At 37.4% G+C, this 12846-nt stretch overlaps 1 protein-coding gene across 1 annotated transcript in view; it reads left to right on the top strand.

The window, feature by feature from the left end:
- The first annotated feature begins 273 nt into the window (after window positions 1–273).
- Window positions 274–12846, top strand: part of LOC116297984 (ATP-binding cassette sub-family C member 1) — a 14671-nt gene continuing 2098 nt past the window's right edge. Inside the window, exons 1-25 of the mRNA XM_089026948.1 lie at window positions 274–379; window positions 906–1251; window positions 1957–2065; window positions 2612–2673; window positions 3148–3315; window positions 3767–4036; window positions 4353–4533; window positions 5065–5319; window positions 5469–5534; window positions 5615–5752; window positions 5829–5969; window positions 6091–6178; window positions 6412–6484; window positions 6797–6923; window positions 7543–7719; window positions 7944–8111; window positions 8244–8327; window positions 8638–8731; window positions 8961–9232; window positions 9887–10399; window positions 10738–10937; window positions 11076–11202; window positions 11420–11521; window positions 11699–11845; window positions 12371–12529. Of these exons, the coding sequence (XP_088883074.1) occupies window positions 956–1251; window positions 1957–2065; window positions 2612–2673; window positions 3148–3315; window positions 3767–4036; window positions 4353–4533; window positions 5065–5319; window positions 5469–5534; window positions 5615–5752; window positions 5829–5969; window positions 6091–6178; window positions 6412–6484; window positions 6797–6923; window positions 7543–7719; window positions 7944–8111; window positions 8244–8327; window positions 8638–8731; window positions 8961–9232; window positions 9887–10399; window positions 10738–10937; window positions 11076–11202; window positions 11420–11521; window positions 11699–11845; window positions 12371–12529 (4017 nt within the window). The 5' untranslated portion in view covers window positions 274–379; window positions 906–955. The remainder of the gene's footprint in view (window positions 380–905; window positions 1252–1956; window positions 2066–2611; window positions 2674–3147; window positions 3316–3766; window positions 4037–4352; window positions 4534–5064; window positions 5320–5468; window positions 5535–5614; window positions 5753–5828; window positions 5970–6090; window positions 6179–6411; window positions 6485–6796; window positions 6924–7542; window positions 7720–7943; window positions 8112–8243; window positions 8328–8637; window positions 8732–8960; window positions 9233–9886; window positions 10400–10737; window positions 10938–11075; window positions 11203–11419; window positions 11522–11698; window positions 11846–12370; window positions 12530–12846) is intronic.

Below are 12846 nucleotides of genomic sequence, written 5' to 3'. Positions count from 1 at the left end.
CAACGAGTTTACAAGACAAAAAGAAACTGAACACTAAGAATGGCTGTGGGAGAGACTAACGGTTAAGACCTTACACAATTTTAAAGTCGTTCCGCCGCCTATAGTAAGGAGGCGATCGGAAAAAAATACGAAACTTTAAATACGAAACGAAATACGAAATATTTTCATGCGTAAAATTTAGATTAAACCCTTGCTTTGGATGGATGTGTTTCCATGTGTTATTTTTGTCGAGCTTCCCGGCGTGTCTCTAGCTCGATCCAATCCATCGATCCAATCCAATAGATGCGATCCAGTGTTTAATTTTCTTTGATTTGTCGCTTTGTATTTTGAGCGTTCAAAAAGCCAGCTAACAGCATCAGGGTAAACAACATCGTATCTTGTAAGTAAACCTTTTTGTATCACCCTTTTAGAATAGAACAAACAGCGTTGTTCTAATGTTAAAAGTGATAAAGTAAGCCAACAGTTAGGATGATATTGCTCTAACTAGGAACCATGTTCAGGTCTTGTAACGATCAATTTGTATAATACTAATCTTTGATCAAACTGTAAACACAAGTAGCTTTGTGGATATCCTAGTTTCTCCTTTTCAGTCTAATCTAGATTTTTATCTAAGTTTTTACGACAAATTCCTTTCGACAACCTTTTTATTTTCTTTTTTACATCCACATTTAGGAGACTCTATGGCGGGTGATATTTATCAGGGGGCGAGCAATGCTTTGTTTTGTTTGTGGTTGAGGGCGGTTTATGTAAGTGACTTAAGCAAAACATCCAATTTATTTCTAAAACATCATATGAAATTGTAAGAAAAGAGTTTGATAATGTTGACATTATTGAGGGTTGGGTAATCATTTTACAGCTGTAAAGGATCATGCACTTGTGTAACGTACCTCATATTTTGTAATTAGGATAATTAACCGTGACTGAGATCATTGAAGATCCATCGTGATCACCGAAGATGAGTGATGATGAAGATGTAGTGCTCTGCAAGAGGGACAAGAACAAACCCTATGACTTGGTTGTAATTGTACTGCGAAGCTACTACCCAGAACTTGCTGATGATCTCGATGTGGAGGAGGCTGCGAAGACAGCACCAGATCAGAATGTTCAATTACTGGCCAAGAGAGGGAAGAAGTTTGAAGTGCTTGGTCCTGTAGGATGGTGGTTATATGTAAAGAGCCTAGACACTGGGGAGACTGGATACATACCAAGTATAAATGTTGCTCCTATTACTGATGATCTTAGCTGTGAAGAGTAAGAAAAATATTTGTTATAAAACCTGCATAAATATAATTCAGGAGGGGGAACTCACTGAAAATTTTAGGACTAGAGTCCCACTGATATCCATGCAAGCTCCCCACAAAACTTTGTCATCCTTCTCTTATCCTTAGCTAACACAAGAAAAATACATGCACGTCATTCGTATAACCAAATGAGAGAAACAAAAACTGAGGAAAAGTCACTATAACCCCTCCTTCACAAATCACAATAAAATATTTTCAATATTTAAGAAATAGGAATCATCCAAATATCCTGGATGCTCTATTTTTTGTAATTTGTCAAAATGGGATTGCATGTACATAAAATACAAATTTCCAGCTTACCCTTGATACAAGAGAAGTGTTTATCAGGTTCTTGTTTTCTTGTAAACAAAAGTAAGTAAATGAGCTAACAAATACTAATCTCTACTCTTGGCTTAAACAAATGCTGGATTGTTTGATGTTGCAGTTGATAACTGTGATCATTTTGATGGCTGTGCCCATCTTTCTGTTTAGCTGCTTGAATTGAGAAGCCATTTGATTATAATGATGATTGTTATACCATTTTATTGCACTGTACTCTTATTGGATGAGCAACATTTAGATAGGAAGCCATCTGACTGCAATTGGTGATGTTTGGATGGGAAGCCATTTAACAGTCATCAAATAATGATGAACTGCATTCTGTTTATTTTGACAGTGAAATTGAGTTGAATCGTGGTGGAGAGCTTTCACCAGAGATGGTCAGTAAGAATGTTGATCTGAAGTACTTTCCTCTTGCACCAGTGGAGAAGGATTTACTCAATCGGGTAAGATTCAACATCAGAAAATACATTTACAAGAAGCCTGAAATGAAAAAAAAAGATCAGATTTCATTACTACAAAAAGACATGCATACCTGGGGGGGGGGGGGGGGGGGGGGGGGGGGGTACTCCCATATATGGACTATACATGGATGATCCCCTGAACAGGGTATGGTTTTACGAGCTTCTTGTCATAAACAGGGTATACAATTTCACTCAAGGTCCAAATTCTTCCTGAGTTTCTTGTCATATTCAGGATTTCTACTTTTGTATTGACCGAAACTGGTTACCATGGTCATAAAAAAAAACGATACGCGAGATGACATGATAATTGAAACAGGAACTCAGTGCAATTAATTATATCTTTTGTCATAAACAGGGTCTACAAATTTGAGTTTTTTTGTCATAAACAGGGTACCCCTTTCAGAATCCCAGCAGAACACCCCTACCCAAATTCTGGCGGAGTACCCCCCCAGATGCATACTTCAATAAAACTTATCAGGACCCCACTAAAATTAAGAAAACATTTTGAAAGATTTTTTTCCATTTTAGAAACCATGTCCTGAAGATTCTGCAAACTTCATTTCAAGGCTTACATTTTGGTGGATGAACTGGTTTGTACATTGCATTTTAAAAATTATTTAACAAACATTCGCTGAAGGGGAATATTTACCAAGATGCAAGTCTTTGAGTCTACTATTGCAGAGTATTTTGCAACTGAATTTTATCAATATTTTTTTTGTGGGGGTAAAATCGTAGAACATGATCAGTCTGACATGAATGTCACAACTTGAATTGCTGAAGCACTAAAAGATTTAGAATTGATAACTCTTTGTAATTTTAATTATGTTAAAAAGGCATAACAGTGAGATGGCTTTCCATCCACAAAATATTTATTTTTTACTGCTGGCATTCACAAACATTTTTTTCAGGCATAGTACAGGGCTCTATAATGCAATTTTATGCAATTTTTAACGTATACATTTCCACTATCTGACTTAGGTCTACAAAACCAATTTGAAATAAAATTAGATATCGTATAGAAATATGTCATTTTTGTAATGTATATAATGTGTAATATTTACTAGGCTTATACGGACAGGGCACAAAAGACCCTTAGAGGACCAAGACTTGTGGGCATTACCAAAAGCCATGAAATCATCAAAGGTTATTCCATTATTGGAAACAAGATGGAATGAAGAACAGAAAAAATTTATTTGCCATAAGTGTGAATTTCTTGATTGCCATTGCAAGAAGTGAGTTATAGTGTTTTGGTTAAAACAATTTTCACCTTACAATTCAAGTTCACTTTATCTCACATTTTTTACAGAAGAAGATAAATAATTTATAGTTATGTGTGTAATTGTGTAGCAGCCAAAGTAGCAAGTGTTTTGGAGTTGGCTGCTATTCTACATTTAAATTTTACAGGACCCAATTTAGGTAGGAGGGGTGGAGATACATGTACCTAGTACTGACCACCTTTGGAAATAAAATCCTGGAATTTGTAAGCATTAGCTTATGGCATGAAAAAAAAACCTTTTATAACTTAAGAAGCTGCACTCAAACTTTAATTTTTTGGGGGGGTTATTTAACATCTTGCCCATATAGAATTAATACAGTGAATATCGTGAGAAGGGTGATAGGCATTTTAAACTATCACAATGTCTTATATTATGTTTAATTTACAGCTTAGTTTTTTCTTTGTAGAATTGAAGAGCATTCATGTAAAAAGGAGTTAACTAAAGAAACTGAGGAAGCTAAAGAAACAGAACAGTCAGAAGAAAAAGAAGAAGAGGAGGAGAAAGTAGAATTTGTACCCAAGGAAAAAGAGAAAGAAGAGACAACAGAAGGAAAAAAACCGAAGGGACCATCTTTGGTGAAAGTTCTTTTCCTGATGTTTTGGCAACAGTTTCTGGTAGCAGCAATATTTAAGTTAATTCAGGATTTGATTCAGTTTGTCCAACCAATTATTCTTAGGTAAGAAGTGTTTTTTTTTGGTTTTTTTTTCAGGCAGGAAGTTTATCATACTGTAGTCTTGATCATCTGTGCTACAGAAACAAAAAGTTATAACCAATTGTATACTAATGTTTCAGACCCTGAGCCCTTCAACAAATACCCTGGGTTCCAGAGGCTCTCTGGCGCTCCAGTGTTCTTCGATAATAAAACTGACATGCAAGAGGTCCTTGAGGGAGAGAGAACCTGGATCTCAGGGTACATGTATTTATCAGGGTAATAAATGTAATATATCTACCCAAATGTATATTGTATAAGCTTCCATATACCTTTTTTTCAGACTGCTGATTAAATATGTTGAAGGAAAAGATTCTGGAGGTGCTTGGAAGGGCTATGTGTATGCAATTGGGATGTTTATTGCTGCAGCAATTCAATCATTATTCTTGCAGCAATACTTTCATTTGGTCTTGACTACTGGTGTTAAGATAAAGACTGCAATCACAGGAATGGTTTATGCCAAGGTTGGTCTTTTTTGGGGGAAAACATGAATTTTTTAACTTAATCTTTTCGGTAACTATTTCTATCAGTAAATTTGGATATTTCTCTTATTTATTCTTGATTCATTTATTCATTCACTCCCTCCCATATACCCGCATTTTCTATTTATTCATTCATTCATCCATTCATTCATTAATTTATTCATTCTTTTTTACTCCTTTCATTTCTTTGGTCAGCCAATCACTTATTTAGCACTTAATTTATTAACTTATAATGACTAGTGATTACTAGTTGGGACTGCAGTAATAGGAAGTGTACTGACATTTTAGATGCTGGTCATTTGTCAGAGTGAAAGTTTATTAATAGTCCATCAATTTATCTGTCCATTTAAAGTACTTTTCCATCCATCCAACCATCCCATTAATTTATCCATCCAACCATCATCCCACCCATCCATCCATTTTTTTCATCCATCCATCCATCCAGTCTACCATTCATCCACCCATCCATTCACTCAATATTATTGACAAATTGATTAATACAAACCTTTTCAGGCTTTGAAACTAAATAATGCATCACGAGCGACATCTACTGCTGGAGACATGGTCAACTTAATGTCGGTTGATTCCCAAAGGTTACTAGACATGTGTTCTTATATCAACATACTATGGTCAGCACCAGTCCAGATTATTGTCTCTCTATACTTCCTCTATGATGTTATGGGAATTTCTACTTTGGCTGGATTTGTCATCATGGTTCTTCTAATTCCTTTTAACTTTTTTGTTGGAAAAACTGCAAGAAAGCTCCAGGTAGGATACCAGTACTCTGCAATTTTGCATTTTATGTAGCTCATGAGGTTTTTCCAGCCAAACATTTACTTAAGTGAAAGGGGATTATCTTTAGTCTTTATCAAATATTAGTTTTAAATTAATTTTGATTTTTTTTTTCAATTTTCTAGGTGAAACAAATGGGTAAAAAAGATTTGCGCATCAGAATCATGAATGAAATCCTTAATGGGATAAAGGTGCATATACATATTATATCATCTTTTTTTTTTCTGTATTTATCTTTAAACTTAAATTTTTGTTTTATTTATCTTAAAAGGTGCTGAAATTATATGCTTGGGAAGAATCGTTCCTGGCAAAAGTTTCAGGAATACGAAAAGATGAACTAAAGCATCTGAAGAATTCCATGTACCTCAATGCTGGGTTTTCCTTCACATTTACCTGCGCTCCATTTCTCGTAAGTTTCATAAATTTCAGGGCCCAGTTAAATACCATTACAATGTAAATAATGCAAGTTCGCGTTTACATTTTAGGTATCCTTAGCAACATTTGCTATCTTTGTTCTCATTGGTAATGAGTTAACACCAACAAAGGCCTTTGTGGCTCTTTCAATATTCAACATTCTTCGTTTTCCACTGTCTGTTTTACCAAATGTTGTTGCAAGCTTTGTTCAGGTATGGAACCCCCAGTAATATATATGAGGCTTATGATAGATTAGTGGTCTTGTCAGTCAAGCTCACATTACAAAATGTTTTCTCCCTCTCGTTAATTTTTTAATTTCAATTTTATTTTCAGGCACTGGTTTCTGTAAAGCGTTTGACAGATTTTCTTTGTCTCGATGAATTGAACCCAAAAAATGTTCAAAAGTTTATTCCAACAGAATGTGAGTTTTCGAGATTTAACCTCTTGGGATGCATGATAGATATATGAAAATAATTTGGGAAGACTGTGGTAGTACAGGGGTAGAGTGCATGGCAATTTGAGATTCCATTAAAATATATTATTATTTTCTTAAGGAATCCTCAAAATACTTATCTTAATCTGGTTTTTCTTATCTTTTCTCTGTATCATTTTTTAAGTTATGGGTAAGATAATTGTTTGGTAATTATTTTGCAGTTTCAAGCCAGGTCATTCATGTTGAAGATGGAACGTTCTCTTGGAATTTGGGAGAAGGGCCGACTTTGAAAGAGTATGGATCGAAAAATAATGTAGTGTGATTTTAAATGTCTTACTTCACAAGTCTAGTTATTAAATCACTTACTGCTTGTCTAACATTTCATCTTCATCATTTATCACCGACTATTATCATCACTACCATCATCATTTAAGCTTAATATCATCATCATTATCGTAACTATTATCATGGCTATCATCATCGTCATCTCTCTTTATCACCATTAACTACAATCACTGTAGAATCACCACCATCAATTATCAGCATTATCAACACCATTATTTATTCTATTATTATTATGAACTGTCTTAAATATTACTATTTCAGCGTCAATCTAAACATAACGACTGGTTCACTGGTAGCAGTAGTGGGACAAGTAGGAAGTGGTAAATCTACGTTACTGTCAGCTTTACTCGGGGAAACAGAGAAAACACATGGACAGGTCTACCTTCAGGTGAATAGCTAACAAACCATGAACGGAATTCTAAGACAACATTCTGAAACGAAGAACCTCTATCTAAGTCTTTGTTGGAATGTAATAAGTCTTTTTTATGACAAATTCAATTGGTTTTCATAGCTCAAAACTCTCTTTGGAAATAAACGAGGCTTGAAAAGTCGGAAAAAACTAGGGAAAAGTAGCTTGCTTTAAACTTTGAAATGCGCCAAGAATGTACTTACCGTTTGAAGTTCTACCCAATGAATTGGCAGGAATTGAAAATATTTTATTGTAGAGGAAAGAAAATATCAAGAAAAATATGAAATTTTCGACTATGCTCGACTTGAAGACGAACGAAGGACTCGAGATTTTAAACCTGCGCGCACGCGTCAAAAGGGCGGGAAAATATAGACATTACCGCTGACAAATTCTAATGGTGGCATGGTACATGGTGGCTAGATGACTGCCTGCAGCTTCTAAGTGCCGGCACGAAGATAGTCGATCATAATCTGTGCCGAAAAAAGACAAACAACATCAAATATTGAAATCTTTAGTTTAGTTACAGCCCTTTAGTTAGTAGTCATGAAATATTTCTGGTTTGCAAAATAATGCATAATGTTTTGAAATCTTTTTACAGGGGTCAGTTGCATACGTGCCTCAACAAGCATGGATACAGAATGCAACGCTTCGAGATAACATCGTGTTTGGTAGGAATTACGATGCCAGGCGTTATCACAAGATTGTCAAGGCTTGTGCTCTGGAAACGGACTTTGATATCCTTCCTGGTGGTGACATGACTGAAATTGGCGAAAGGGTGAGAATGTGTAGAATGTATACTTTCTGTAAACCCCGATTGTGATAAAAGTTAAAGCTATCATAAAGTTATTGAATCCAAGCAATGTGACTGCAATTGTTTAACCTTCATGACACTGAAGCATGGTCCTGTGGTCGGAAGTGACATTTTTTGTTTTCATTATATAAATAGTTGTAGTGTTGTTTATCGTGACGTTTTATTTATTATTTCTTGTTTATCTCCAGGGAATCAACCTTAGTGGAGGTCAGAAACAGCGTGTCAACCTCGCAAGAGCAGTGTACTTTAATGCTGATGTCTACCTGTTGGATGATCCACTCAGTGCTGTAGATTCACATGTGGGGAAACACCTCTTTGATAAAGTAATAGGACCCAGGGGAAGGTTGAGGAAGAAGGTATGCGAGATACCGGAGATTCCTATTTGTTTACTCAAGATGATATTGAATTACGTCCTGTACATATTTGCAGACTTTCATGAAAGAGGTCATATTTTTATATTATTGTTTTCTCTTTTTTTCCCTCATAAGACACGTGTTTTGGTAACTCATGCTGTGAGCTTCTTACCTCAAGTGGATCAAATCATTGTTCTACAGGGTGGTCGAATATCAGAAGTAAGGAAAACGAATGAATGAATGAGAACTATGAACGAAAGAACAGTATTTACAAATGATAACACAGTGGCGGATTTTAGAGGTCACAGGGTACCCGTGCATCCCCCACACACCCCCACCTCTCCAACAGGTCACCGACATTCTAGCTTGGAACGAGTTGGTTGGTTTAAGCGATAAAAAAAAATGTAAATTACTAAAAAGGTGCATCTTCTTAATTTCGTGAACAACCTCCCCTCCCTCACTCAAAATCCTAGATCCGCCCATGTAACCCATCTTATCGTATCAACCGTATCTCTTAACGATCCTTCAGGTCGGAACATACGAGGAACTTCAAGCCAATCAAGGAGCCTTTGCTGAATTCTTGAAGACATTTGCAACAGAGGAAAACAACGAAATGGACACTAGTAGGTGTCGTTAACAAACTTAAGTTGAATATCTGGTAACCATGCATATTTTATCTGAGAATGAAGATCGCAGTACCACGATCGAAATGTTTGAATGAAATCTAAGATAGAGATCAGTGCATGGCAACCCTTCATTCTCAGATTTAGCTAATGCGGAACGTATTTCAAAACAAAGCGGCATGTGCGCCGCTAAGCTAAATCGATTTCATTTCGTTGATTATTTCTGTAGTTAACGAGCCAATCCACGAAGGTCCTGAGAACGAAGACGAAGAAGACATACTCGTTCAGCTTAATCTCAGCGGAAGTCAGGATGAAATGGATGCAGGATTTGAACCACCGACGATCGTTGTAAATCGACCAGTGTTGAGACGCCGACAGAGCGTGGCTACCATGGGAACCACGATAACATCAGATACCGCTGACACTGATTGTATGACTATTGTAGAGGAAGATAGAGACATGGATGCGATGATTGGTGAAGAGAAAGCAGAGAAAGGAAGTGTAAGTTATTAAAGACTATGGAGATTTTGCACCACCACGTGACGGCAGCCAATACAATCGTTGAGATTGAGAATACATGAGAAAGAATTCAATAGACCGTTTTCTCAAGGTTGCGTGCGCATCTAATTATAAGGAACTTGACGGACCACGATACCAGAACACGAGCATTATCATGCATTGCTATAAAAATTCATAAAATCAATTATTTTCCTTTTTAAATATAAAACTGTCTTCTCAATTTTACTGAATTTGCGTTTTTCCGTTTCGTGGCCTGCGCACGCAACCTTGAGAAAACGGTCTATTCTCATTACAAATCACTTGTATCATTTCTTTGTTTGACGGTTACCCATCAGAAGACACATGAATAAGGATAGATTCAACTCAAACGAAGAATCTCATTCTCAAGAGAATGACACGTGGCCTGTAATGGGAAAACATTGCACATAGACTAAAGATTAGTTTGCAATCCTTTGCTCTTAGTCTTCAGAGTATCACTTCTAACACTCTGCGCCAGTGCCTGGGCCATTCTCCGTGCCAGTTATGTATTAAATTTAGTCTGTGTTACTTAATGGACTGCAGTAATTTGTTGCGTAAGGGAGGGGACGGGACTTCTAGTAAGTTTCAATAGTAATTAGTATACGTCATCGTTTACAGGTAAAGCTAACTGTATTCTGGACGTATGCAAAATCCATTGGAGTGTTGTTAGCTGCTCTGGTATTGTCATTCATGCTGATGTCAGAAGGTTGTCTGGTAGGATCGAGGATTTGGTTGGCGCTGTGGAGTTCGGATCTCGACAAATCAACAGACAAACGTGATCTTTATCTCGGGATATATGGTGCTTTTGGATTCCTCCAAGCAACATTCGTCCTGATTTCGTCCATATGTCTGGCCTTTGGTTCAATTCGAGCATCCAAATCTCTCCATGACAGTCTTCTCATCAATATTCTTCACTCACCTATGTCATTCTTTGAGACCACTCCCATTGGTCGTATTGTCAACAGGTTTTCAAAGGATTTGTACACTATAGATGATACAGTTCCACGCTCTATGGGAGCCTTCTTGAGGACGTTTTTGAGTGTGTTTGGAACCCTGATTGCTATTTCCTATGCCACACCCCTCTTCCTGACGATCATAATCCCTCTTGGAATAATTTATTTTTTAATACAGGTAGAGTAGATATTGTTTTTTTTAAACAATGGTTATGCGAAACTGGAAAGTCCGGTCTATGTTTCTTGTTTTTGCTCTTGTTTGTTTGTTTGTTTGTTTTAGTATCGCCCTAGTATCATCCTACATTTCTGTCCCCACTTTCCATTCTATCTTTCTATTTCTCTATTTCATGTATCTATAAATGGTACGCCGCAATGCAATAACTCTACAGCTCATTTTCTCTTTTCACGTGCCCTAGATAGTCCTTTGCCTAGTCCAGCACCACGTGTTCTAGTGTCATCTCATATTTCTATTTCCATTCATTTTTATTTATTTCTATTTCTCTTTCCTGTCTCTAGAGATGGTACGTCTCATCGTCCCGTCAGATAAAGAGAATAGAATCAGTGAGTCGCTCGCCAGTGTACAACAATTTCTATGAAACAATCGGTGGTTCTTCGACCATCAGAGCCTACCATCAACAACAACGGTTCATCCGCGGGAACTTTTACAAAGTAGACGAAAATCAGCTGGCTTATTTCCCACTTATCTGTTCCAACAGGTAGAAACACAAATTGCCTATTTAAGCTCAAAACTGACTTACCCCCTCCCTCTGGTCTAATATTTGTCAGGGTGGGTCGGTAGGTAGACAAGAAAAAGCTGAAAGATTGAAGATTTTGAAATGTCGTTTCTTTTATAGGTGGCTCGCCCTTCGTCTAGAATTTGTTGGTAACCTTATCATTTTGTTTGCTGCAATTTTCGCTGTTGTCAGTAAGGACTCCATTGAAAGTAGTCTTGTTGGCATGTCAATCACCTATGCCCTGCAGGTCAGTGGGATATATATAATAGAGCTTATAAGTTGTGACGTATTTTCGTGTGGGCCGCTGAGCCCTTCATTAAAGCCAATATGTGTGTACATGTAGCGCAATGCACCATTGAAATCTTCCTAAGCTCCGAAAGCATTCTTGTCATGTATCATGGACGACATCAAAAAACGCATGTTTCTTTACATCATATAACGTTTTACCTATACTAATACCACAGGTAACCCAGACGCTAAACATGATGGTGCGTATGTCAAGTGAACTCGAGACAAACATCGTGTCCGTGGAGCGTACCAAAGAGTATTCAGAACTACCAACAGAGGTAGGGTAGGGTAAGATAGGGTAGGGTAGACATGTTAGGGTAGGCACCGAGTGAGTGGGTATAGCTTTTAGTGTACAAACTGACTTTTCGGTAATCTGAGCCTACAAAATCCCTTTACTACCTTCCCCTTCACCATAAAGGCTATATTATGAAATTTCCCTTCCTCTCCCCCCACAGGCAGCGTGGATCGTCGAAGATAATCGTCCTCCTGAAGACTGGCCTGGTTCAGGTCACATCGCTATAGAAACTTTTGACTTGAGATACAGAGAAAACCTCCCGCTCGTCCTGAAGAATATTAGCTGTGATATCGTACCAGGAGAGAAGGTAGGTATAGACTACGATAAATCAGAGCTAGTGGTAGAGGGTTTTTTTGCATTGCTTTGATTGGACGATCTTTGTTATCTTGGAACTTTGATTTGTTCAGAAAGAAAGCCATTTAAAGGTCATTCTAGTTTACTTGCACGTTTGCCACTTATGAAGTTTGCTCCACGAAACGCACAGATAAAATTAGATATATGATGATGATGGTAATGGTGATGGCGATATAAATACCACATTATAAGATTGTCACTTGGTTGGGCTATGTACCATTTTCCATAGATCGGTTCACTGGTCAAACACAAAGCATTCAGTCGAGGTTGTAAGGTTCAAATTTGAATAATCCTTTGAAAGTACCTAGGCGCCTCGCTTGAGCGCTTTGTGTTTGATCAGTAACCAATGTATGAAAAATGGTGAATTTTAAACACTGTGACGTCATGGCATTACGCGGCACAGATCCCGTAGAGTCCAGTACAGTCTCGTAGAGCTACTATACAAATGTATAATACGGTTTCTATTTCTTCTGTTCAGATTGGCATCGTCGGTCGTACAGGAGCTGGCAAGTCAACCTTGACTCTGGCCTTGTTTCGTCTACTGGAGAGTGCAGGGGGAAGCATCAAGATCGATGATATAAATATCGCTGTGATGGGCCTGCAAGACTTGCGTTCACGACTCACCATTATTCCACAGGTATCCCATTCGAGTCACTCTTCATGTTAGGCATTCCGAGGTTGAGTAAAGAACTGGGTCTAGTTAGTATTGCAGTACATTTTAAGGGCTGTTTTAGGAGACATATTTTTAAGACTGTATCAATTTTGTCCGCTAAAACAGCCCTAAAATCACTGAAATGCCAAATTCAGGCTTTTTCTCAATAAACTCGCAATGGCTAATACCACAGGCACTCCATCGTGTTTAATTCCTTTAAGTTAATGCTAAGTAGCTGAGTTGACCTTCAGATCAAACTCAAGGTCAAACAATAAGAATAAAGGAGTTGACCCATCCTTTTG

Source organism: Actinia tenebrosa, unplaced genomic scaffold (assembly GCF_029948245.1).
Source record: "Actinia tenebrosa isolate PJP-AT-01 unplaced genomic scaffold, QUT_ActTen_1.0 PGA_scaffold0__85_contigs__length_37466705, whole genome shotgun sequence".
NCBI classification, from domain to species: Eukaryota; Metazoa; Cnidaria; class Anthozoa; order Actiniaria; family Actiniidae; genus Actinia; species Actinia tenebrosa.
This window is presented reverse-complemented; position numbering and strand designations above follow the sequence as displayed.